This window comes from Mus caroli, unplaced genomic scaffold (genome assembly GCF_978045245.1).
Source record: "Mus caroli unplaced genomic scaffold, Mus_caroli_1 scaffold_4, whole genome shotgun sequence".
NCBI classification, from domain to species: Eukaryota; Metazoa; Chordata; class Mammalia; order Rodentia; family Muridae; genus Mus; species Mus caroli.
In genome coordinates, this window is record NW_028227259.1 from 118,740,944 (window position 1) to 118,768,252 (window position 27,309).

The 27,309-nt window shown below is 52.0% G+C and overlaps 1 protein-coding gene across 2 annotated transcripts in view; it reads left to right on the forward strand.

The window, feature by feature from the left end:
* The window catches only part of Fam222a (family with sequence similarity 222 member A), a 47,257-nt gene that overhangs the window by 10,507 nt on the left and 9,441 nt on the right, over positions 1 to 27,309 (forward strand). For both annotated transcript variants that reach the window (XM_021162865.3, XM_021162866.3), the window contains exon 2: positions 16,566 to 16,693. In XM_021162865.3, coding sequence (XP_021018524.1) covers positions 16,612 to 16,693 — 82 coding nt within the window. In that variant the 5' untranslated portion in view covers positions 16,566 to 16,611. The remainder of the gene's footprint in view (positions 1 to 16,565; positions 16,694 to 27,309) is intronic.

Here is a 27,309-nt window from a genome sequence, read left to right on the forward strand (position 1 = left end):
GGGAGAGACCTCCTTGGTCAACACATCAAGCTTGCTAGATCTGGAGACATCATGAGTCTATTTCCTCAGATTAACTGTAGACCATGGAGGGTGGCCATCCTCTTACCTACAGGGAGGACGAAGCCTGAAGTCTCCCAGCTTGGACTTGAACACTTGTTGGTGGACTGTGGCCGTGCTACCATCCTATGACACGCCGGCCCGCCCTTCCAGAGCAGCTGTGGGGTTGAGAGGAGATGAGGTAGCTCCAAGTCCCCGTGTACTATAGATGTCTAATAACCAACGGCCACCGTCACAGAACCACCTGAAGACAGGACCTTAGGACCTCCTGGCCTGAGAGAGCCAGTACCGTCGCATTTGGACTTTGCTGGATCTAAGGAGCGCTATTGCTTCCGTGTGGATTTCCTGAGGAAAGCTGAAGAGCTGCACAATGGCTGCTTCAGCCCAGGAGGGTCCTGCCTATCTTCTGTCCCCCAAATGGAACAGTTCCCCAAACTCTTGACAACCCAGAGGTCCCTTCGTGATGGGGCTATGAGTTGCAGAAACTGGGTCTTGAGACTTAAGAGTCCTCATCCTCTCGTCCCTCCCCGTTGCACCTGGATGGAAGCCCCACTATGTGCTGCACACCCTCCCAGGGACTCCCGAGCTTCAGCCTCATGCTCCCTGTGCACAGGGCCTTCTGGGGCCAGGCTGGCTCAGCAGGGACACACTGGCCTTTGTGTCTGCCCAGCCGGCTGGCTGGCTGGGCGGCCAGCAGAGAAGAGAGAGGGTGCTATGGGCCAGCCTGGCCAGGAACAAATGCTCAGAGAGAAATAGAGGCTCCTTTGTTGTGGCTCTCAGTGGGGGAGGGGTGCTGCCAGCTGCCAGCCCATGTGATGAGGCCAAGACCTCCTCAGAGGTTGGCCCACCACCCCAGGGGAACAGTCCGAAGCATGTCATCTCCCACCTCCTCCTGATCCTATGGGGTCTCCTCTTTGTTTCGTAGAGACTTTGGCTGCTGGAAGCCTCCACAGCCACTCAACCTGAATTTGCTGTGGGCCTACTGTGTGCTGCCACAGGGCCAGGCCCTTATGAGCCCTTGGGCCTACTGTGTGCCACCACAGACCCTAATGAACCCTGATAAGACATAGTAGTCAGACATACGCAGTGGTGCCAATGCTGTGAGCCCCAAGCATGGGCTCAAGTGCAGGATACCCATGGGACAAAGTGCCCCAACCTCGGCTCTGACTCTGATGACCTCCCATGCTGTGCTAACCATCCATGGCCTTTGAATCCCAAGGCAAGGCAGGGGTCCCAGGTGAGAGAAGACTTAGAGATCTAGAAAATGGCTAAGATAGGGCTGGAGAGATGGCTCAGTGGTTAAGAGCACTGACTGCTCTTCCAAAGTGAGTTCAAATCCCAGCAACCACATGGTGGCTCACAACCACCCATAATGAGATTTGACGCCCTCTTATAATAGTAAATAAATCTTTGGGCCAGAGCAAGCAGAGGTCCTGAGTTCAATCCCCCAGCAACCACATGAAGGCTCACAACCATCTGTACAGTTACAGTGTACTCATATACATAAAATAAATAAATCTTTTTAAAAAAAAAAAAAAAAAAAAAGAAAAGAGAGCCGGGCGTGGTGGCGCACGCCTTTAATCCCAGCACTCGGGAGGCAGAGGCAGGCGGATTTCTGAGTTCGAGGCCAGCCTGGTCTACAAAGTGAGTTCCAGGACAGCCAGGGCTACACAGAGAAACCCTGTCTCGAAAAAACCAAAAAAAAAAAAAAAAAAAAAAAAAAAGAAAAGAAAAGAAAAGAAAATGGCTAAGGTCATCTGGTTTCGGAGGAGAGTCCTGTCTGAGCCTCAAGTTGCCCATTTCCAGAGCCACACGGTTCTCCAGAGTGGGAACACAGACACCCACCTCCTAGTGGAATAGCTGGCGCTTGGCCTCAGAGAAACAGAGCTGTCAGGTTGGCTTGGTTCTGATTTGGTTCTAATGCCCAAGACTCTAAGGCGTGAGAGTGCAAGTGTTAATTTTGTGGATCTTAAGGAGGAGTCTCTCTGTAGCCTGGGGTGTGGGGGAGCCTAGGACGAGTTCTGTAGCCAAGGTTGTCTTTGACCTCCCGGACTCCCTCCCTCGGCCTCCCTGTGTTAGAACGACAAGCATGTACTACCATGCCAACCACACTTCTTTTTCTCGGTTTTTAATTGCACGCAGTCAGCATCACAAAGAAAAGCTGTGTGCAGGCAGATGCGCACGGTTCATCAGCGCTGCCGTGTGGTCTGGTGGGGGAGCGTGTCAAAGGTCCCAGGTCAGCCCTCCGGCCCTCAGAACCCACCCCAGGGCCCCCAAAAATGCCCCCAGAAAACACCTCCAGCTGCATCTGCTCTGCCAGAGGCAGGAGGCAGGGCCCAAGCCCCGTGAGGGCACCACCCAGATAGCTATAATCAGCAGCCTCGCCAAGACTTCAAACTCACCCAATTATCCTGCGAGGGGAAAAAAACACAAAATGAAAACAAATTAACATGTTTGCATAGAAGCCGCAGCAGCAACACACACAGAAGCGTAAGCGCAAGCGCACTCCTGCTGGCGTGTGCCCTGGCAAGGCTGAGATGTGCCGCCACCGCCCCTCCTCTTCTGGCATCTACCTGGACTAAGCCGGCAGCTGGCCCAGCGACCGACTCCTCCCCATGCTGGCTGGGCATAGCCTCAGGCTACGGCTTTCAGTTTCTTTCATCTTTACAGTGCACTGGATATTGAACCCAAGATCACATTAGCCAAGCTCGTGACTACTAAACTATAAGCCTTAAATTTTTTTCCTTAATAAATGAGTAATATTACATACCAGACTTCTTTAATATTGCATACCGAACTTCTTCCCTGGTCTATAAGATATGTCTGTTATGAACAAATAGAGAAACCAGAGCACGAAGAGATTCGTGGTCCTGCCCAAGCCTGCACAGCTGGCTAGTAGGACAACTCCAGACATGGCACTCTCTTGCCTATGGGTCCAGGGGTCAGGGCTCGACCTGGCCTCTGAGGACCCATGGTATCTCCAGCCTGTGTCTTAACTTGCACATCACCTGCACAACCCCCCCTTTGCCCTGTGTGTTCTTTTTTTTTTTTTTAAGATTTATTTATTTATTATATGTAAATACACTGTAGCTGTCTTCAGACACACCAGAAGAGGGCATCAGATCTCATTACAGATGGTTGTGAGCCACTATGTGGTTGCTGGGATTTGAACTCAGGACCTCTGGAAGAGCAGTCAGTGCTCTAAACTGCTGAGCCATCTCTCTATGTATTCCTTATAGGGACTTCAGACCCTTCTGTGGTTTCCCATCTGCTGTGGTTTGCTGAGCTCTGCCTGGCTCACCAGACCCTCCAGCTCCTACTGGCAGGCTTTTGGGTTCTACACTAAGGCTCCCCTAGCCCTGGAGTATTTAGACGTCTATGTCTAGCCAAGCATCCTCCTTTCCAGGAAGCTGTCAGTCCTGCCGACTCCCTAATGTCGCAGGGCCCAAGGTTCAGGTTGCTGGCTTGTGCCTTGTCTTCTGTGGGTCTTGCGATCTGGTGCACACAGGTGCTTTGAAAAGGTTTGGTGAATCTGCCCTGTGGTGCCCTCCCCTTCTCTCTCTGGGAGGTAGAGTGTCCACCTGCTGCTCTGGATTAGGGTTTGGGTTTGGGTCCTGCAGCTTAATGGTCCTTGACCCCTCTGGTTCAATGCCACCATGGACAGATCCTTGCCTATGTTGTCACCTCTGTAGTCATGAAGAGCCAAGAGTGAGTGACAGGCTAGTGCTGTGTGTAGCGTGTGTTGTGGGCCCCCCTCCCCGTCTTCATTGCAGCCACTGAAGGAGGTGTGGTTTCTAACCTCACATTTCAGATGGAGAAACTGAGGCAACAAGGGCCTTGGTGGCTTAGGACAACCCTACCAGTGAGTGGCAGAGCTGTTTGGTGTTTTCTGGAGCTGAACCTAGCAAGACTATGGAAGTAGTGCTTGGTGGATACAGAAACTGGGTCAGTAGGACACCATGACAGTCCCACTGGCTTGAGGGTGAGTTTACTGGCCTTTAGCTGGCCCCATTGTCATCAGCCTCTTGACCTACATCACGGCAACTGAGTGGGGCTGGAGCAGTGGCCAGAGAGAGTAGCCCAGTGCCCACCCCAGTAGGAGCCAGTGCCCACTGAGAGGCTCAGTGTCTCCCTCAGCTCATGCTAGTGATGTGAGAGGCAGGCAGGCATGGATTCATGTTCTGGCTCGCCAGATGACCTTGAACAAATCCCTTCCCTCCCATGGCCTCTGTAGCTTCCCCGTCTGGGCATAGCAAGCCTGAGAGACAGGTCCTCTGGCCAGCTACCACTAGATGAAGCGAGGGGACACCCCTCCGTCAGGAGCTTCCCAGCCCTCGAACCTCTGTGACTCAGATGGAGACACTAGTTGGTTCAGCCCATGCCCCAAGGACAGGCAAAACCCAGGAGGAAACTCTCTCTAGCCTGCCTGGCCCACCTGCCTTGAGGGGTGTGTGTTCTGCCCTCTGTGGCCCACACGTGCCAGGTGGGGGTGATGTACCATGTGATTAATGGGGTGGGTGGCCCCAAAAGTCAGATAAGCTGGCTCAGCCCAGCCATACAGGAAAGAACTGTGAGCCCAAGAAGCAGGAGGACAGAAGCAGAAAGGCCCAGCCGTTCCTGCGTTCATCAGGGACTTGCTAAGTATCTGCTGTCTGCATGTCTGGCTGGAGCCCCCCACTGCATTGCTGCTGGGCACCCCTGTGGAAGCCGCACAGCCTCTCTGGATCTAGCCCCACAGAGTGCATAGGGTGGGGTGCATGTCTCACTGAGGTGACATTCTGTACCCAGCAACTGAGAATCTAGGTCAGGAAGTCCCCCCCCCCGCACCCCCCTCATACTCCATTTCAGGGGAGAGGCTTGTCCCAAAGGGCAAAGTAGAGTTATAAATGGTGACAGGTAGGTCACTCTTCCTTGAGTTCTGAGGAAAGATACAGGGGGTGGATTATAAATGCCCCACCCCCATCCCATAATAAAAGCCACATTGTATTTCAGTGTTTGGAAGAGACAGGCCCAAAGAACATGAGAAGCAGCCACCATCGATGCCCTGAGCTAGGCCATTTGAGGGAGGGTCTGCCCAGGTATAGAATGCCTGAGAAACATCCAGTATGCACTGTGCGGCAGTGGCCAGCCTGAGCAGGCAGGCTCAGTGGAGAGAGTGTGGGCATAGTTTATGTCCAGGACCCGGCCCTAAGAAGACCCAGCTGTGCTCAGCCTGTCCTGAGCTCACAGGGTCACACGCCGCAGCCCAGGCTCTGGGGAGCCACCTCTCCGCCCCACCCCTAAGCAGTCCTGTTGTCTGGCATGTGCAGGCGCCGGGTGGCCCTTGTTGTACACACATCTGATCCCGTCTTTTCCACATCAGATCATTTGTAACCGTCACCAGGCAGTCGGCCCATTGCTGATTCAATCTTGGCTTTGTGCTGTCACAGCCATTTCTCCATGCAGGCTTATTTTGAAAGGAGGCCCGTCCTCGGGTCTCGGCGGGTGGAGGAGGGGTGTGGGTATGTGTTCGCATACATACATGTACCCACGCATCCCCACCCCACGTATTGGTGGGCACATACATGAGCACCTTAGCCCCCTGCCTATCATGGGTTGGAGAGATTTGAAATGAACTAGGCAGCCAAGGGGTTCTTGGCCCACTCCCTCCACATTCTGACTCTCCTCTGTCTTCTTAAATCCCTACTGTGTGCTCCACCTACTGTGTGCTCCCGAGCACGCGCGCGCGCGCACACACAGCAGGGTCTGTGCTCCAGCAGCTCAGACAGGACCTTAGCCACAAAGCAAGAGGTTGATTCAAAGGTGCCACAGTGAGAAAGGGTGTGGGTGGGATTGTGGCTGTGTGGAAGGTGGTTAAGGAGGGCTTCTTGGAAGAGGAGTTATTGGAGCTGAGGCAGGTCTAAAGAGGTGGGGCTGGCTGGGCACTGCCACTTGTGGAATGCGGTGACAGGGACAGGCTGGGGGACAGCGTAGCTGTGTGGCTACAGAGTACAAACTGAGACGTGCAATTGGTGTACCATAGATTTCAAAGGCTTAGTGCAGTGAAAGACTGCACCATGCCTGGTCGGTGCCTAAAATCTAAGCTCTTTCTGTGGCCCTGTTAGATTAAGCAGGGTACCTTGCTAAATTCAATTCCTCTTGGCTATAGAGAATTTATGCTTACAAATGGAGCCTGCACTGGGGCTTGTTCTGTTGGTCAGTGCTGTTCAGAAAAGCCAGGGACGGCCCCCACATGTGGCTCTCTGAAGCTCATAAGCTCCCAAGTTCACATTGGTAGCCAAGCATTGGTGCTACTGGGAATGGGAAAGCCTTCGTCAGAAAGAAATGCTGTGTGGCCAGGCAGTGGTGGGGTGTAGGCTGTCCTGAGGAAGAGGTGTGGGGGTGGCAGTTGCAGTTAAAACCCTTGGCCTAGACCCTCAGGGAGGAGAGCGGTGTGAAGCAAGCTTCAAGGCCTCAGCTCTCAAGGAGCCAGGTCTGTGGCTGCAGAGTTGCTGGGACCAGCTGTGGCATCCTTTGGCCCCTGAAAGCTGAGCGCTTTCTCTACTTCTGAGTGTTAGAGCTTATGGTCTTCTGTCTGTCTGTCTGTCTGTTCCCCCTCTATTCAGCCCTCCCTCCCCCCAACAGCTGCTGCCCATCCCATGAGTGATTTACTCTGAGGCCAGCCTCCTGTCTCCTGGTGGCCAGAGACTGGAATCCCTTTCCAAACATTCTGAGAACTAACAAAACACAGGGTTTTGCTTGTCTGCAGCAGGAAGGCTAAGCCCCAAAGTGCACAAAGAAGAAAAACCGCCTCCCTCCCCCAAACCCAAGGCAGGCAGCCTCACGGGGGGAGCTGAAATTCAAAGCCAGGTGTTCCAGCTCTTTTGGAAACTATGGTGCCCAGCGACTGAGTGACAGGGATGGGGGCTTTTCATGAATGGGGGCGGGGGGGGGGGCAGACACTCTTGCTCACAGCAGAGACTGAAAGCCAGAGACGGCCCCCGCATGAGGCTCTCTGAAGCTCATAAGCTCCCGAGTTCACATTGGTAGCCAAGCCTTGGTGCTACCCCAGAGCAGTGTCCCTATCCCAACCTTGTCACCCCAGCTCTGGACACACCTGGTGATCTTGGCTTTAGGCTACAGATCAAGACCAGCCGCTTGGTTTCTCCCTATCACGGATGTTTCTTCATTGAAAGGTTAGGACCTTTCCTGCCTGTCTGTCTGTCTCCCCTCAATTCTGTATAAATCCAGAGGTCCCCTGGGGGAGGCTCCCTCATCCCCAGAACTTTTCTGTTTTCTCTCTCACTCAACCAACAAAGGGTTCCGCTCAGCCCCTTCCCCGGGTGCAAAGCCTTCAGCATTGTCCCTGTGGTAGAGTGTGTTAAATGTGGCGATGTCTGTGACACACTGAGCCCACAAGGAAACACACAGCACCCACTCACCTCAGTTCTTATCACTGCCCCCTTCTCTACTGTCTGGCTTAACCCTGAACTGTGGGTGCAGATTTGGGGGGGGGGCTTGCACTTTAGATGGCTTTAACTCTGCATACAGTGTTGCCTTTTTGGAGACCCCTCACACCCGTGGTCATCTGATTCCACTTTTCCCTTGGGCTCCTCCAGAAACTTAACAGCCTCCCTCTGAAAAATACCAGGTCCTCCGGGCCCTATCCTCACTGTGGTGCCATAACGCCAATAGTTCATATTGACTCCTGGCTTCTCCCAACCTTTGCTGGGATATAGCAGACAGGACCCCACAGTTCCGGACTTGGGATATGGTACTGTAGAAGAGAATGCTTCAGGTCAGACCGGGGAGAGAGTCTGCAAGGCCTCTTAGCTAAGACCTGAATCATTAACACTAGTCTCCTGCCTTGGACTACTCCGCTCATCGGCTTTGTTAGAACTTCCCCCTGCATGGCCCTGGCTCTGGTGCATGTAATAACTGCTCTTCTGTTTCCGCAGCGGGGAATGCCTTCGAACTTTCATCTTGTGTCTCTATCCCTACACCTTCAAGTCCCTCCCTGTGCTGAGACTACACTTCCTGTCCTCCTGAAATTAGGGCCTGACCGGCTTCACAGAAAGTAGGTGCTATTAGTGCCCACCTCCAGCCCCATCCAGGGGTGTTCTGCAACAGCTGGACATCTCCCAAGCTCAGTTCTTCTGTCCCTCTGGACCAACGCACCCACTCCACTCTCTGTTTGCTACTTTGTATTAAGTATGTTACAATGTCCTACAGCTCTTTAGGTAGCTTTGGCATGGCCTGGTGTATCCTGTATACATTTTGGGAAGGAATTTTTTTATTTTTTATTTTTTTATTTTTTTGGTTTTTCGAGACAGGGTTTCTCTGTGTAGCCCTGGCTGTCCTGGAACTCACTCTGTAGACCAGGCTGGCCTCAAACTCAGAAATCTGCCTGCCTCTGCCTCCCAAGTGCTGGGATTAAAGGCAGAAAGGATTTTTTTTTAAAGTTGTATTCACTATGTGTGTGTGTGTGTGTGTGTGTGTGTATACAGGGGAGATGTGTATGCATGTGGAGACGAGATCAGAAAACAACTTTGGGGAATCTATTCTTAACCCCCCCCTTTTTTTTTGCTGCACACTCTAAGCTCTCAGGGCCTAGGAACTTCTAAGATGTCCCTTGAGCCTCCACCTTCTGTCTCACTGTAAGGGTGCAGGGACTGGAGAGGATCAAATTCAGATCAGCAGGCATAGCAGGGGCCTTTATGTTCTGAGTTATTGAGCCCACAAGGAAACACACAGCACCCACTCACCTCAGTTCTTATCACTGCCCCCTTCTCTACTGTCTGGCTTAACCCTGAACTGTGGGTGCAGATTTGGGGGGGGGGCTTGCACTTTAGATGGCTTTAACTCTGCATACAGTGTTGCCTTTTTGGAGACCCCTCACACCCGTGGTCATCTGATTCCACTTTTCCCTTGGGCTCCTCCAGAAACTTAACAGCCTCCCTCTGAAAAATACCAGGTCCTCCGGGCCCTATCCTCACTGTGGTGCCATAACGCCAATAGTTCATATTGACTCCTGGCTTCTCCCAACCTTTGCTGGGATATAGCAGACAGGACCCCACAGTTCCGGACTTGGGATATGGTACTGTAGAAGAGAATGCTTCAGGTCAGACCGGGGAGAGAGTCTGCAAGGCCTCTTAGCTAAGACCTGAATCATTAACACTAGTCTCCTGCCTTGGACTACTCCGCTCATCGGCTTTGTTAGAACTTCCCCCTGCATGGCCCTGGCTCTGGTGCATGTAATAACTGCTCTTCTGTTTCCGCAGCGGGGAATGCCTTCGAACTTTCATCTTGTGTCTCTATCCCTACACCTTCAAGTCCCTCCCTGTGCTGAGACTACACTTCCTGTCCTCCTGAAATTAGGGCCTGACCGGCTTCACAGAAAGTAGGTGCTATTAGTGCCCACCTCCAGCCCCATCCAGGGGTGTTCTGCAACAGCTGGACATCTCCCAAGCTCAGTTCTTCTGTCCCTCTGGACCAACGCACCCACTCCACTCTCTGTTTGCTACTTTGTATTAAGTATGTTACAATGTCCTACAGCTCTTTAGGTAGCTTTGGCATGGCCTGGTGTATCCTGTATACATTTTGGGAAGGAATTTTTTTATTTTTTATTTTTTTATTTTTTTGGTTTTTCGAGACAGGGTTTCTCTGTGTAGCCCTGGCTGTCCTGGAACTCACTCTGTAGACCAGGCTGGCCTCAAACTCAGAAATCTGCCTGCCTCTGCCTCCCAAGTGCTGGGATTAAAGGCAGAAAGGATTTTTTTTTAAAGTTGTATTCACTATGTGTGTGTGTGTGTGTGTGTGTGTATACAGGGGAGATGTGTATGCATGTGGAGACGAGATCAGAAAACAACTTTGGGGAATCTATTCTTAACCCCCCCCCTTTTTTTTTGCTGCACACTCTAAGCTCTCAGGGCCTAGGAACTTCTAAGATGTCCCTTGAGCCTCCACCTTCTGTCTCACTGTAAGGGTGCAGGGACTGGAGAGGATCAAATTCAGATCAGCAGGCATAGCAGGGGCCTTTATGTTCTGAGTTATTTTCGCCAGCAAATTCCGTGGCAAGGAATTTGAAGAAATTCAGACTCAAACCTAGGACCTGGCATACAGTATAGGGTTAATATGTTGGCCCCAGAAGCAGGCATGCGTGGGAGAAAGGCAGAAACAGCTGGCTCCTGAGGTGACTGGCATCTTTACCCTCCCTGACTTGGCCCCACCCCCATTCTGGGCCTTTGCTCTTGGAGCTGGCCTTGGTGCTGAAGGTCTTAGGGCCAACTCCTACCTGCAATGCATGCACTGCCTCACAGTGAGACACTAAGGACCTACCTCTCATCCATCCTTCCCTCTGGAGATGTTTCCCGGAGAACCTACTGTGTGCGGGCACTGGTGACCCATGTGGAAAGGGACCTACATAAGGAGCCACTTGTCACGCTGTGTGTCTTCCATCTCTCACACAGCCTGGGGGATCTTTGAAGCCCCACGGCATTTGGGTTTCAAGTGAAGGTCAAGAAGCATCCTAAAGAATATTCTCCCAGAAGGACGGGCTGATACGGAGAAGCAAGCTCAGGAGCCAGGTCCACAGGGTGTAGGCGAGAGTCTTGTGACAGGAGAGGCTTAGCGTTCCTATGACTGTAATAAGATGCTGTGACCAACACCAACCTGGGGAGGAAAGGGTTCATTTCCTCTTACACTCTCACTCAGGTCACACACCATCGCTGAAGCAGAGACGATGGAGGAGTGCTACTTACCGGAGGACCACCAGCTCAGGGGTGGTACCACCCACCGAGAGCTGAACTCTCCCGCTCAGCCAGTAATTAAGAAATACACTCCCTCCTTTGCCCACAGGCAGATCTCATAGAGACATTTTCTCAAGTCCTCTCCCCAAGTGACCCTAGCTTGTGTCAAGTGGACATGAAGCCAGCACAGAAGCTCACACAGGCAATTGGCCTACATCCAGAATTTGGGATTTCCACAGTCTATACCTTTGCCCCAGAACTACCAGTGTCTATGGCTGCAGCATCCTCCCCGAACCAGAATTTGAAAATAGCAGGAAAAGACTGGATACAGAGGTGTTGGTCCAGACAGGGAGCAGCCAGAGCTGGGCATCTTAGGGGCCTATGGCCTGTGGGCTAGGACAGTAATCCTGGCAGTAGATGAGGCTCCTGTCGAAGGAGCAGCGCTCCCCACCCCCGCCCTTAAGAGAGTGAAAATCCCCTCCTCGTGCCAGGCCGCCTGGCAGTGGGGAATAATCACTTTTCACAAGACCCTTATCCATAACCCAGCCCTGGGCCTGTTTAATCAGCAGTGCCCCCCCCTCCCCGTGACTGGAAGATTCCCTGGCTAGAGAGGTCGATAGAGGGGTTAAAGAAAATTACCCTGGCCTCCTCCATGCTAATGTAATCTCTAACCAGATCTGCCCAGCCCGCAGCTCAAATTGCTTTTTAGATTAACATTTAATTATTAACAGGGTCCCCTGGAAGGCCTTGGGCTCTGGGAATGGAGATGGGGGAGGGAGCAGCAGGAAGGAGGGGTGGGGTGGGCTTCTGCTCTGGCTGCTTCCAAGAGAGAGCAATGGGAAGAGAGTCCAAGAACAGGGCATAGGAGGCCGAGGGGTCAGGCAGGGAGAGGCAGACAGCAGAAAGGCAGCCCTCACTATGTGGTGCCCGTGAAGCCTGGGGATCCTGGATGCTTCTCTGCAGGGGGCTGATGCTTCCTGCAGTTGGTGCTGGTGACTCACAGGGGAGTGATCTCTCCATGCAGCCAAGCTTTGACCCCAGTGCCCCCAGCTTGGTGCAGCGTCTCTCCTTCCTGGGTCTGGGCCTCTTAACACTGCAGACTCTTCCCTGTGTCCTAGGGTAGCTGTACAGTCAGGGACAACATGAGGGGGTGGGGGACTTTACAGCCCTCCTGAGAGTTGAGCAGAGTCCATGGGAACAAACCACTGGGCTCCCCAGCTTCTTATCTCCACTCTGGGTTCTGGCTCCTTCTGAGCTAGGCACTGCTTCTTTTTATATGACAACAGGCCAAGGACCCAGCCCCCTGGGTCTCCCACCCAGCTGGTGTTATGGCTGAAAAATCCCATATCCAGACTGGCTAACTCCCCACTGAGGTTCAGCCAAGGAAGTACTGTGACATCCTAGGCACCGTGACACCCTCAAAGTCGCCCCAGACCCCAGCGCCGACCCCTTGCCCGGCTGCTCCCTCCACAGCTCTCTGAACTCCTCACCCTGTAACGGGTGCCTGGCGTGTCATTCCTGTCCAGGCTGAGGCCTGTATTTGGCCTTGAGCAGAGCTGCAGAGATCTGCGTAGGCAGTTCTAGATAAAGGCAAAGATGGAGGCTGGAAGCGGAAGCAGCTCGGGCTGTGGCCTTCGTGGAGACACAGTCTTCCCTAGCTAGAGGCCTCACTGCAGGGGCAGATGGCATTCTCTTCCAGGAGGGGTGCGGGGGAAGGGTATGCGGTTTCCCTTCTGAGGGAGAATTGGCCAGGGCCAGCCATCCATTTTCAGCTTCCCTTGGACTTAGCCAGGGAGGGCAGTGCTGAGGGAGTAGTGGCAGGTCACACTAACCTGTTACCATGTTCCCATATGTGACATAAGGGTGGCCCGGAAAAAGGTACTTGGAAGTGTTACTGCGCAAGTGGTGAGTTGGGGGAGGGAGGGCAGGGTTCCTTCCACCTGCTGCATGGCACGAGTGTGGTTCTGTTAAATGTTTATGGAATGAGCGGGAGGCCAATGAGGAGGCCTGTGCTCTCTTCCCAGCCCCTCCCAGGGTAGAGTCAGGCAGACTGTGGGCCCTGAGGAGAATCAGGGCCTTGCATCTATCACTTGATGGTGGGCTTCTGAGATCCTCCCACTAGGGCAGAATTGCCATTCAGTAACCTGAGAGGTTCAGGGTCTGACACTCTTGGGTTCTGCCAATTAAAAATGTGTCTGACCTTGCATGGTTTGCACCCCTGCTGCTGCTGCCCCCACACCACTCACAGTGACTATTTCCTCCTGTGGGAAAGGGAGCTAAGCCCAGGCTCTACCCAAGGCTACCGTGTCCCACAGCTCAGTGGAGAGACGGCGTGTATTCAGATCTGCATGCAGAAGGTTTTTGCATCGTTGAAATGGAAACACTTAACAGCTGTCCTCAGTAGCCAGCACCTTGTTTGTTCCCAAGCTCTCCCTCTACCCTCTTGGGACTCCCTGCAGTCCCCAGATACAGAGGGAGATGACAGAAGGCCGCCTCCCCCCCCCCCACACACACCCCAACCCCACCAAAGACTCTTTGAATAAAATAGACAGCCCAGAGACAGCGTCTGCTCTGCTTATTGTTTGGTCTTGGGCAGCAGACTCAATGCTCCTCAGTGCAGGAAGTTTCTCTCCTCCTCCATCCGCTGTCACGGCTCCTTATCTGCAGTCCAGCTTTGAAAGGGCATTTCGACAGCGGGGTGTTATCTGGTGAAGGGACCTTTTCCTTGGGTGTCTCCCAGATAAGACGTCTTATCTAATCCCGCGTCAGGGACGGTGCCCATACGGGCACCGTAATCATTGAGGCTTGCGACATTGTCCCTCCCCCCCTTTATTATTAAAGTCACAAAAGGCCTTGAGCTTATAAACAGTCCGATTTGCAGACAGTGCAGCTCTCCAGATGGTCCCCGGCTGGTCTGTGATGATTCCGTGCTGGGGGGTTGAGGGACCTGCCATCTGCAGATGGGGTGGGGCCAGGCAAGGAGGAGGCAGGCTGGAAATCAGAGGAAAGGCATGAGTGTTTTAGGTACCCAGTAGAGCCCTATCCCTGGCTTGCTGTGTGACCTTGGGCAGGACCCTTGATGTCTCTGGGCTTTTCATACAGTTCATCTCATAGCTTGGTGTAATTGGGGTTGTGGCAACAAGGGACACCCAGCGGAGACGCCAGCCCTGAAATAAGGTGACACCTAAGGTGAACTCTGGGTGACAGTGCTACAGGCAAAAGGCACAACAGGTGCCATGATCTTGGAGGTCGGAGGCAGTTAGAAGGAGGGCCTTGAGAGAGAGCCTTGAGAGACTGGGCAGCTCAGGGAGAGCTGAGACCAGGCAGGAAGGGATGGCTATGTTGGAAGAAGTTTAAAGACCAAAGTGTTGGTGTGACATGGAAACTTGGGGTCCGTATCGCATTCCCTATAATTGTTGGCTGACTCCTGGCTCATCTGAGACCTGTCCCCCACCCTCACAGTTCCCACCGTGGGACACAGGGTTTGGGAAGAAGAGACAGTGGTCTGGGCGACTTGACAAAGCAGAGGAGAAGCCCCCCACTCCTCCTCCAAGTGAGGCTGGTGTCACTGTGGCTCAGTCAGCCTGGGTCCTCCAGAGGTGAGAACCGGCAGGAGCTATCCTGAGAAGCTAGGGTAGTCAGTTCCTTCCAGGGCCAGATGCCACACCAGTCTAAGCTCTGTCTGGTGGCCCCTTGTCTCCAAGATGCCTGGGCATTCTAGCACAGGAGGCTGGGGGCCCCTGGAGACAGCTGGGTCCGCCTTGTGGAAGTCAGACAGTTCTGGGGGCCCCTGGTCTTTAGTCAGCACCCCCTGTGAAGAGAGGGCCTGGGTGGGGTTTGTGCATCAGGATAGCAAGAAACAGATGCTGTCATGGAGAGATGCAGGCAGGGTCAAGGCAGGTACCACCAGCCTTGGGTGTGGCAGTCCCGTGTCCCTGTGGACTGTCCACATGGACATTTCAAGAACCTCACCCACGTGATGAAGTGTGACACCGATACATACTGCATGTGCCCAAGTGTGCGCCTGCAGAGTGTGTGGAAGTCCAGCGCCCTCAGCCTTGGTGGAGTGGACTGTGGCCTCAAGGCTGTGGCATATGGCGGCGGCCCCAGCAGGCCTGTTTCTGCCACGTGCTTCCATCCCTGGTCCCTGAAGAGCCTTGCTCGCTCGCTCACTGCCTTCCACAGTCAAGGACTTCCATCGGAGCAATAAGCCCCACTTCACTCCCTCCCTGAGCCGAGTCGTTGCTGCCTGATTGTAATGGCATATTTTAAAATTGCCAGAAATCAAAGCTGGGAAGTGGATAGATATTGCTGCTTTTATTGCCTCGCTGTGTTAAGACTGGAGCCTGGGGGTGGGGGGTGGGGGTGGGGAGAGCATCCCCCCTCCCCCATCGCTATCCATCCCCCACTTCCCTTTTCTTTCTCTTTTTTTTTTCTTTTCTTCTTCTTCTTCTTTTTTTTTTTTTAAGACAGTAATAGGAGAAAATTGGTTTTGAAACTGAATAAAAGTCCCTTTCAGAGGAAGCCGTTACTCTCGGGTACCTTTGCTGAAAGTAAAATAGAGCGTAATGAAAGGTGGTTACGCGGTTGTCTTTCATTTACGGAGAGGCCAGGACAGACGGGAGGCTGCCACCGTCTCGGGGAATACAAGATTGGAATAATTGCGCGGTAACAAGGAGCTTGTTGTGAAATTAGTATCTTAAGAAACTGGTGACAAAAAGGGTTTTCCTCATGAATACTTCATTATTAGAAGCGGCAGAATCCCAGGCTTCAGACACCTGTTTAGTATTAAATACCTTCCCCCCTCCCCCTTAAACACCCCCCTCCTCCTCCTCCTAACCAGCTTGGGATGGAGGCAGCCCAGGCTGGCTGCCCGGACAGGGGTGGCGGTAGGGAGGAGCCCTTTTCTGTGGCAGGGAGAAAGAGGGGAAAACCTGACTGTGACTCCCTTATTCTCCACGGTGGCTTTCCAAGGCGGGCTTGTGCTGACACCAGTGCTCAGGAAGGTGGGCTTTGTGGGGACACGTGGGCTTCCTGTGTTCCCCACCCCACCCCCCAATCCCTGGTGTCTGGCTTAGGCAGATGAACACAACATAGGCTATGAGAGGCACATCTGAGCTGCCACCTAAGGGCTGCTGTGGGTGACTCTGGCCCGACCCTTCTTGTTCGGGATGAGCACAGTCAGAATGCAATACCTCAGACCTGCCCAGCATGTCATCCTGACATCTCTTCCTCAGGGGTATTGTGAGAACACCCCAAGGACACTGCCCTCTAGCCCTACCTGGCTACTCCTGTATGGACCCCAAAAATGACCAAATGGGTCCCTCTCCTGTTGAGCTAGGCACTAATGTATCATGAGACTGTGAGAGAGCTGAGGCCCACCACCAGCCAAGGAAGATCTTCAACTAGGGCATAGGGTGGCGACCCACATATTGAGCTAGCCAAAGGCACATGAGTCTCATGAGTTCTAGCTGTGCTGTGGTGGAGGGCTGGCCACCCCTTGAGACCTGGTTCCTTCCTGCGATGCCTCTGGGGCTCCTCTGGAAGTCACCCTTTCCTCATCTGAGAGAGATGGAATGTCTGGCCCGAAGCCAGGCATGGTGGCACGTGCCTCTGATCCCAGCACCTGGGGGGGACTCTACCTGTAGGCTAGTCTGGACTACAAAGAGACACATCTCAGAGGCAACCAATCTTATGTTCCTTGGAGGGGGTCCTGGGGAGAGGACAGCAGGTTGCTTGGAGCAGCCCTCACTGACCAGTGCCTTGTCTTTCTCTTCGAAGGATTCCTGCTGCGGAACGTGCCCCGCCCAGGGCTCCCAGCTCAGCCATGCTGGCCTGTCTGCAGAGGACTCAGAACCCACCAGGCCAACACCTGGCCTGTCCAAGCAAGAGCCTGGATCTGCGCAAGTGTGAGTGAGACCCTCCTGACGTGTGTTTCCTCTTCCTGCACCCAGGGACTTGCCTTCTGGTCTTGGGCTTCCGTAGGGCAGGCTATGCCCCAGTCTGATCTCTGTCCGAGGGGTTCATGAAGAACTTCTACAGCAGAGAGCTAGGGAGGGCTGTGCGCATGCCTCAGGAGCCTACCCACCACACGCCTCAAACTGAGAGTTGGGACCCCAGCCCTTGGGAGGGAGGCAGGACGACCCAGAGCTTGAAGTCTGGACATAGAATGGGGATGGGTGTAAGTCTGCAGAGAAGCATACTACAGCTTCTGCCCCATAGCCTGGAAGCAGCTGTTGACACTGTTGCTTGCTTCTTGGACTATTTATTTATCTTGAAAGTAACATTCTTGTTCAACATTGTGAAGGAAGGAAGGGGTGGAGAGACCAAAGCCCCTCCTCTCTGAGGCAGCCGATGTCCATTTCCTGTGTACCCACAGATGTCTTATGTGCTTCGGTGAATGTGTGCACACGTACATCTGACATGGCCCAGCACTCACTCGCTTGGCCAGGCATCCTCCGGGTCAGCTGCCAGAGAGCTGCCTCTTTCTGTGTTCCTTTCTCTGGCAAGGCCTGAACCATAATCTATGTGGTCGGCCCCCTGTTTAAACCGTCCACAGCTTGGTTTGATAAGCAGTGCAGCAGGAGAGCCTGAGTTGTCACCAGGTGTGAATGAGTGTGGGGGAAACGTTAGGCACTCTGTGATGCTGAGGGTGTGCTCTTGACAGCTTTAACTGTCACACCCTGGGCCGATGTGCAGCCCTGTGTAAAGGGCCCACTTCCCCACATCTGGGCCCACACCTGTGCAGTGGACACAGTTTAACCTTGCCGTCTTTGAGATGACAAAAGTTTGCTGACATTGTGTCCCTACCGTTTGACCTTGTACACTGTAGCTGTTTTCAGACACACCAGAAGAGGGCATCCAATCTCATTACAAATGGTCAGATGGTTGTGGGCCACCATGTGGTTGCTGAGAATTGAACTCAGGACCTCTGGAAGAGCAGTCAGGGCTCCTAACTGCTGAGCCATCTCCCCAGCCCTTGTCTGTTTTTTTTTTTTTTTTTTTTTTGATGGGGTAGTAGCTTCTGTCCATCTTGGCCAATGTGTGGGAGCTGCTTGCATGTCACGCAGAGATTTCATGTCTCTCCTGATTTGTCTTTTGTCTTGGAATCTACCTCAGTTCATTCATACTTCCTTGTGTGACTTTTGGGGTTTAAGGCATATTTAGAGGAGCCTTCCCAGGCTGCTGCTTAAAGTGACATGATTCCCCCAAGATACATACAAAGATACAAAGATACATACAAACATACAGTATTGATAGTATTGAAAAGTGTTAGCCCAGTGCTTGGGAGGCAGAGGCAGGTGGATATCTATGAGTTAAGAGGCCAGCTTGGTCTGCACAGTGAGTTCCAGGGCAGCCAGCACTACCTAGAGACCCTATCTCATTTGTTTTATAATTTACTGGCTGTAAAGTGGGAGGCTGAGATCTGTGTGTGTTCAGGAATCAGCCCAGTGCTGCTTGCTCTCCTTTCTTTTCTGTCTGGTGACCCTGGGGATTGAACCCACGGCTTCGCTCCCACTAAGCCAAGCTCTCTAACCACTGAGGTCGCCAACCAGGTCTACCATGTTCTCATTCACATTTATCATCCCACCCCATTTTGCTCTCATTTTTTGAGGCCAGGCCTTGTGTAGCCCAGGCTGGCCTTGAACTCATCTCGTAGCCAGAGTTGACTCTGGCCTCCTGATCCCCCTGTCTCTACCTCCCCAGTGCTAAGATACAGGTCACGCTACACAGTCTGGCTGTTTCATTGCTGGGGGTTGAGTTTACTCAGCTATACTTGACCCTGTTCAGCCAGTGGTGATCTCTAGGTACACTCACAGAGGAAGGCCACATGAGCAGGCATGTCAGCCTCCTCATAGCAACCAAAATCCCATACCCAGTGACAGTGGCCACCTCCCTCTATTCATCCTCCACGCACAGAGAAGTTCAACTCTGAACTTCATAATCGACTCATTCACACTATGTGCATCCTTCTGTGGTTGTTGTTCTGTAATCGCATTTGTGTGTAAGTGCGCACACATATACACATACACACACATCACTAGGAACATGGCAGAGGTCAGAGAAAAACTTGCAGGAATCAGTTACCCATCCCCTTCCAAACACGTGTCCACGGGCTTGGTGGCCAGTGCCTGGCCCATCCTGGCTGGCTCTCCAAGGTCAGCCACATTGAAGGGAGGATAATACTCACTGATGTTCGTTGGAGCTTCTAGCTCTGTGTCAGTAAACCACTCCGTCTCCATAGTAACCTTGTGTACTTGCCCTCTGACCCTGGGAACCACTTACGTGCTTATAGTATGGGACCTTAGATCCGGGCAGACAGAAATGGCATTTTGTAATGCAGTCTTCATCTCCACCCCTGCCCCTGCCTGTGTGTTCCGACTTCCTCTTGTGTCCCCTGGGGATGTTCTGACTTGCTGCTGCATTGAGCTCCCGTACATTTGGGGCTGGGTTTGCTTCTGGAGAGGAGGGTGCTCTGATATAGAGGGGAAGGGAGGCAGCTCTCTGAATGCTGCTGTCTTGTGTTACTCTAAGGGCCTCCCAGGTCGGCCGCCCCGGTTATAATCCGTGAGAATGATCATTTATTAGCACTTTTCCGTGCAGCCCAGGCTAGTTCAGACCTGCCATGCACTTGAGAATGCGATTCTTATCCCCCTGCCTCTCCCTGCAGAGTTGGGGTGACAGGTGTGCCCCATCATGCTCTGGGTTCTTGTATATGTTTTGTTTTGAGACAGGGTCTCACTTTGTAGCTCTGGCTGATGTGGGGCCCTCTGTGTAGATCAGGCTGGCCCCTCACTCACCAGTCTCCACCTGTCTCTCCCTCCCGAGCGAGCGCTGGGGTTAAAGGTGTGTTGCCACCATGTCCGGCTCCTGTTTTATCTTTTGCTTTGTTGAATAGAGTTGCCTCTCTGACCATTATCCCTGGAACATTAATAAAATAGGAATACGAGACTGGCTTGACCAAATGCCTATTCCACAGCTGGCACTTCCTGGGCAGTCTGCACGCGACAGTATTCTTGGAATGTCGATACCTGTAAGTTTTAAAATAAGAATGGGGGTTGGAACACTTCCAGACAGCTTTGCATGTTGGGAGCATAAGCTTTCTCCAGTCTCTTAATATGAATGACGGCGTCACTTGCCGCCTTCGTATTAAAATACCTCGCTTTCCTGCTTGGACCCCAGGTGTCCATAGGGAATCACTCAATGGCATACTTTCAGGATTAAAATTGTTATTTTAAATTCTTACCTTAACTTTAGCATCCTTTAAGGCAGGTTCTTTTTTTTTTTTTTTTTTTTTTTAAAGATTTATTTATTTATTATATGTAAGTACACTGTAGCTGTCTTCAGACACTCCAGAAGAGGGCGCCAGATCTTGTTGCGGATGGTTGTGAGCCACCATGTGGTTGCTGGGATTTGAACTCTGGACCTTCGGAAGAGCAGTCGGGTGCTCTTACCCACTGAGCCATCTCACCAGCCCCCTAAGGCAGGTTCTTAAATGTAGCCCAGGCCACCTCAAACCCGTCCACTGCTGTCTGCAGCTTTCCCGGTGCTCAAGCCCTCCTGTTTTCTTGGCAGGTCCTTTAAAGGCGGATTCATTCCCCCCTCCGGTTCTGTTTGTAACTCTGTGTCAGTTTTCCCTGAAGAAACTGTTGCAATCAATGTGTTCTGCCATTACTCCCCCCTCCCCCAGTTGACTTTGTATCCGATCTGCAAAGCCGCAGCACCTGCAGGTGGCATCTTCTGGTCTGCAGCTTTCCCTGTGCCAGGCAACGGTTAATGTCCTTCTGTCAAAGCCTGCTCTCTTCAGGGTGGACCAGCCCGTGTGCCACGTGGGGCCGGTAGCTTTTTAAAGCTGTCCACTGTTTCTGCTCTGATAATTATTTTATTCTCCTGCTCCTTGAGTGAGTCTGAGATCCAGGTTCGATGGGTTTACATAGGGCTGAGCAGAGAGGTGCAGTGTTCTTAAGGGGCATCTCTCCCCAACTCTGGGGTTCTTCTCTGGGTGTGCAGCTTCATGCAGTGCAACTGTGGAGGCCAGAGGATGACCCCAGGTTCCCATGCTTGTTTGGGACAGCCTCTCTCTGACTTGGCTACCAGCGAGCCCCAGGCATTTGGCTGGTTTATTTTGTTTTTGTTTTTTTGCTTCCCCAGTCCTGGGGTTACAGTCATGTGTCACCACGTCCCACTTACTGGGTTCTAAGGGACACTGGCACTCTGCTGACTGAGCCATCTCCTGGCCTCTTCCCCTGTTCTTCTTGATTAAATTAGCTAATGATACGATCTACTGTCTTTCCCCAAAGATCCATCTCTAGTAGTTACTAGAAATATTACCCTTCTAGGGACTCTGAGTCACTGATTTATCTTCTATTAAAATCTTCCTGCATTTTGAGGTTATTTTTTGAGAGACTTAAAAATGCTTCTATGTGAATGAGAAATAGTGTACATCAGCTGGTGTGTGGAGGTCGGGTAGAGGACAGATTCCAGGACTCAGTTCCTTGCTGCCACAGCTGGGACCCGAGTTCAATCCATTCACCCATCGAGCCATCTTGCACGCTTTGCAATGATTTTTTTTTTTTTAAAGGAAAAAAGGCTTCAGAGTGTATATTCGTATTTTGAATTTTACTTCCAGTTTTCCTATTTTGGTTGATTTTTACTTTATCCTGACTTATCTGAGCCCCACCTGTCTATCTAAAATAAATGCAGGATGCCCTTTTGTGCCATGGTCAGGATGCTTCTGAGAGTTTATTGAGGTTTCTGTATCTAGGGACATAGCTCAGGAAAGATACCGGATCTTGTCTGGAGTGCTTTGTGATACAAAGTAACCTTGGTCTTCCTTTTGTGTTCTATGAGAACTTAGAAGGCAGAGAACCTGTCTTTGGGAGTCAGAGTTGGGGAACACACTCATTCTTTCTCTCTCTGGATAAAGGAGCCAGATGTTGCTTGCTAGGGAGTTCCAGGAGGCCATTTCCTTAGCTCAGTCCTTAGTGATACCACACTATTTAACATGCCTGTTTTAGTACCATAAAACTTCATAGGAAGTAAGTCCTTTTTAAAAAACAAATGTGCCAGGCGTGGTGGCTCACGCCTTTAATCCCAGCACTTGGGAGGCAGAGGCAGGCAGATCTCTGAGTTTGAGGCCAGCCTGGTCTACAGAGTGAGTTCCAGGACAGCCAAGGCTACACAGAGAAACCCTGTCTCGAAAAAAAAACAAATGTATTTAACACTTTGGGGCCTGGACATGATTTAAGATAGCTCACCCTTGCTTCTGAATTCTATTTTACTTTTCTTTGCTTTTTTGTTTGTTTTTGGTTTTTTTTTTTGTTTGTTTTTGTTTTTGGAGACAGGGTTTCTCTGTGTAGCCCTGGCTGTCCTGGAACTCATTCTGGCTGGCCTCGAACTCAGAAATACACCTGCCTCTGCCTCCTGAGTGCTGGGATTAAAGGCGTGCTCCACCACTGCCTGGCTGTGGCAGATATTATTAATCAATCACAATTCTGTATCTCCTCTTGCACTGTGACCTGGATGCTCTGCTTGTCTTTAGGTAGCTGGAGCTTTAACTCATCAATAGAGTGTGTGTGTGTGTGTGTGTGTGTGTGTGTGTGTGTGTGTGTGTGTATGTGTTGCCAGAGGGTGACATCAAGTACCGCCCTCTGCTCTCCCCTGTCTCTAAACACAGTGCTCATCAACGCCAGGACCTCCTTGTCTCCCTGCCTCCCCTTCAGGTCAGATCTGAGCTCAAGCCCTCCTGTTTCCCAGGCAGGTCCTTTAAAGGCTGAGTCATATCCCTCCCCCTCCAAAGTTCTGTCTGTAACTCTTTGTCAGTTTTCCCTGAAGAAACTGTTGCAATCAGTGTGTTCTGCCATTACTCCCTGGAGTTGGCTTTGTATCTGAGCTGCAAAGCAGCAGGTGGCATCTTCTGGCCCCAGCTGGTAAAGAGAATACTCAGGCTGTAAGTGTCCCCTCCAGTGGTCAGCAGTGCCATCACCATAGCCCCTCACTACCTCACTTCCCAGCTTTGTTTTGCTGTGTCCTCAGAAAAAAAGATCCCAACACCGGGGCATTAGCCCCACCATCATCTGAAGCTAGCTGGCGCCCAGTGTGCTGCTGGGTGACCTCAAAGGATCAATATTCTGGATTTCCTACATATCAAATGCTGCTCCATGCCTTGCCTTTCAAATTGAAGGAGTTAAAATGGCACTTCATGCCTCCCACCCCCACCCCTCCTTTGTCCCCCCCACCCTTCTTTCCAAACTTAGATGGCTTCCTTGTCCAGTTGCTTTACCGAACTGTCTTGGGTTGACTTGTTTATAGCCCTTTTCTGGGCCCCTAGCCTCTGTGATGGTTTGTTTATGCTTGGGCCAGGGAGTGGCACTATTTGGACTGGTGGCCCTGTTGGAGTAGCTGTGTCACTGTGGGTGTGGGCTATAAGACCCTCATCCTAGCTGCCTGGAAGCCAGTTTTCTGCTAGCAGCCTTCAGATGAAGATGTAGAATTTTCAGTTCTTCCGTACCGTGCCTGCTTGGATGCTGTCATGTTCCCACCTTGATGACAATGGACTGAACCTCTGAACCTGTAAGCCAGCCCCAATGAAATGTTGCCTTAAGAGTTGCCTTGGGGGGGCTGGTGAGATGGCTCAGTGGGTAAGAGCACCCGACTGCTCTTCCAAAGGTCCAGAGTTCAAATCCCAGCAACCACATGGTGGCTCACAACCATCCGTAACGAGATCTGGCGCCCTCTTCTGGAGTGTCTGAGGACAGCTACAGTGTACTTACATATAATCAATAAATAAATCATGTTTTTTAAAAAAAAAAAAAAAAAAGAGTTGCCTTGGGCGGGCGAATTCTAGCACTCGGGAGGCAGAGGCAGGCAGATTTCTGGGTTCCAGGCCAGCCTGGTCTACAGAGTGAGTTCCAGGACAGCCAGGGCTACACAGAGAAACCCTGTCTTGAAAAACAAACAAAAGACATCCCCTAAACTTGGCTTTCACCCCTCCCCTGTTTCACCCCTTGTGCCTTCTCTCCCCCTGTGCTTTGTGAATAGTTCACACCTCCCCTTGCTCTGCCACTTGGTGTTCCCACTTTACAAAAACAGTGGCTTTTGCTATATATCTTCCCATCGGTACATCCCTGCATGAAGCTCTGGGCTGTCACCGCCATCTCTTCTATGGCAGCCATCTTCTCTTGGGATGTAATTTATACCACCCATGACCTTGTCCTCCGAGCTTTATTTTAGTGATGGCCAACACTCGTTCAACATGGCTTACCTCTGGAGGAAGCGAGTCCGTCTTGCCTGGCTGCTTACAGGAATTTCTTGCATGACTCAGAAAAGCTGAGGCCGTGTCCATCTGGACGTCTTGCGTCCACTCACTTGTCCTCTGTCACCCCCAGGCTACAGAGCAGCTAGGTTCCTGCAGCCGGGGCATAGCTATGTGATTTTTGTACTTAGCCCTGTGTTCTTTAGCCAAGTATGTCCCATGAGCCTCTCCTGTCAATGGGAGAGGGACTTAGGCTTTGTGTTTGGGGTGTCCCCTGGCTTCTTCCCCTCACTGCTCTGCATCTTTGCATTCCGGCCTTAGCTCCCACATGTAGCCTACAACATGCAGCCCCACACAGATGGAGAGGCACGGTTAGACACCTCTGGTCTGGCGTCTGGGCTGTTTCTAGTTAGTTCAGTTCTAGGAGGGTCTTGTTCTCACTAGGTCTGTCCTTGTTTTCAGGTAAGGGCTCAACATGTAGCCCAGGTTAGCCACAAACTCCTGGCAATGCCCCTGCTTCTGCCTCCTGGGTGCTGGGATTGCAGGCACAGGCCACTGTGCTCTTATCTCATTGGGCACTGGCTCTCATCTCTTTTGCCCCAAGCAGAACTCAGTGGAAGGGCTAGCCTGAGCTTCGCTGCTGTGCTGGGCTAACACCAAGGTAGGAAGGTCTTGGCCAGGCTTTGGTCACTGTTACCTTGGACAAATTAATCAGCCTTTTAGGACCTGCATCCCCTTTTATAACAAAAAGATCAGATGACATCAAAAGATACAAGAGGTGGGGAGCCAGTCTGAGACCCATGTCCCTTTCCTACATGAGGGAGGTTACAGCCTGTCTTGCAGAACTACAAGAACCAGCTTCCACGGGTGCCCAGAACACACCTAAGGGACCAAAACGGCCACAGGTTACATCTATAAGAGCTGAGGACAGAGCAGGCTATCCCAGGTGACTAGGGAAAATAAACAGAGATGTGTGTGTGTGTGTTGTGTGTGTGTGTGTCCCCACCTCTCCCATAGGCCTAAGAGCTAAACCTTCCCAGCTGGCCAGAGTCCCAGGGTCCCACACAGGACCTGATCACGCTTGGGGCTGAAACCTACATCTTAGATCTGCAGGGCCTCGGCAGCTAATAAATATTTGACTTTCTCACTGCAGTTGCTGATAGACAAACTTTGAGTTTGTGTGCTGCTGAAAATGGAGGCTATGCAGAGAGTGAGCCCCTGGGAGGTGCCGAGCAGCTGGGGGCGCGGCTCAGGGACTGCTGTGCTCAAGAGGGGTAGGGGAGAGATGAGCCACTGCTTAAGAGCAGTGGACAGCCTGTCTCGGACCGTGGGGCTTACCATCTTCCCCAAAAGCGCCCAGAGACTGAGATGGATCCAAGGAGGTAGGGTCCTAGTTGGACCCCACGCAGGGCATGTGTGTGACTCTAGGGAAGGGGCTGGACAGTAGCAGCCAATCCCAACACTTTGCCACCTCCCCTGGCCTCAGCACCCGTCTCCACAGCAGTGAGAGGTTCCCAACCTCGCGCATGTCTCTGGAAGAGAACCACTGAAGACCACATGACCTAAAATGAGGTGGACGGCTCAGTCTGACTCCCAGCCTGCTCCCCAGTTGGCCACTCCCTATGACCTACCATTTGGAGCATCTGCCCCAGTGAGCATGTCTATAGGGGCCGCTGGTTTTAGCCACAAAATGGGCCAGCAAGATGACTCAGTGGGTAAGCTTGTATCCAAGCCTGATGGCCTAAGTTCAATTCCAGAGGCAACACTGTGGAGGTAGAGAACTGACTTATACGTTGTTCTTTAACCTCCACGTATGTTGCCTTCCCACTCCCAAAATAAAAAATGTAAAATAATAGAAGGGGCAGGTGCATCGTGCTTATGTCCTTCCTGAGGGGGAGGAAGGTCTTGTGTGCTGGGTGCCTGCTCCTTATCTGTCTGGAGGATCCAGTCAGACTCACCTGCCAGTGATGAACCTGAGGGCTCAGACCTTGGAGGGAGCAAAGACCCCAGGCCACACTGCCTGTATACAGGGAGAGAAAGAAAATGAACACACAGAAGGATCACACATACAGCACTGGGGAGAAGACTGTGACTCTTAAATGGAACTTCTAACACAGAAGCTTTTTGTGTGGACAGCCACCCAGCCCACTGTCCCTTACTGCCTAGCAGCCAGCGTGTGCAGAAAGTGAAGCTGTGATGAGTGGTGGGCAGGGCAAGGGCTGCCAGTGAGCCCTTTTACTCTGCAAAGACCTCAGTTCCAGTCCACAGCCCTTTGTCCTGTGTTGCCTGGAGGCAGAGGCTCCTGCTGCAGTCCAAGCAAGCCTTAAATGACAGCAACCCTCCTACCTCAGCCTCGTGGGTGCCAGGTTATAGGTGTGTGCCCACAGTCAGCTACCCTCTGTCTTTATCTATGTGCTGCATGTGTCTTCTCTGAAGGTGTCGGTGCGCTCTTCTTTCCACCCAGTTCCTCGACCCTTCCTCTGGTTATCCAGGTCCCAAGTGCATTCTGGGTACTGGTCCCGTTTCACGTGCGTGATGTGGGAGAAGCTTTTCCCATTCTAGAGCTGACTTCATCGGACTTCCCAGTCCCCTTTGAAGCAGGAACTGTTTGATTCTGGTGGCATTCACTCCTTTCGTTAGGGTGCTCCAAGCAAGGCCTTGTGTGACCCGAGCTGTCCCGCAGCCGCCCATGTTCCCTTCTGAGCATTTCTAGTCTTGAGGTCAGTGAGGGCGCAGTGGGTGCAAGCATCTGCTGCCAAGTCCGAGGACTGAGTCGCTGCCCAGGATCCACCCACACGGTGGGCAGAGGCGTCGCCTCACCCATATGTGGGACATGCCTGTTCTCCATCCCCACGATGGAGATTAAACGATTAAAAGGGGTTCAAAAAGTTTTAGCTTTTCCATGTAGGCCTCTGATGTTTAGAGTTGATATTTGGAGTTGATTTTTTTGATTGAAATGATCCAACCTCGTTATTCTGCAGCTGTGTAGTTATCACTACCAATATATAGATACCTAGCTGTCTACACAACCAGTCTGAAAAGACCAACTTCAGCTGGTGGCACACACCTTTGATCCCGGCAGAAGCAGGCAGATCTCTGTGACTTTGAGGCCAGCCTGGTCTACAAAGCAAGTTTCAGAGTAGCCAAGGCTACACAGAGAAACCGCGTCTAGGATGATAACGATGACCGGCTTCTCCCTACCCGGTTCTGTGGGTTTCACATCGGACTCTCCGGAACCCTGATGTGCCACCAACGGTGCCTCTCCTTAGA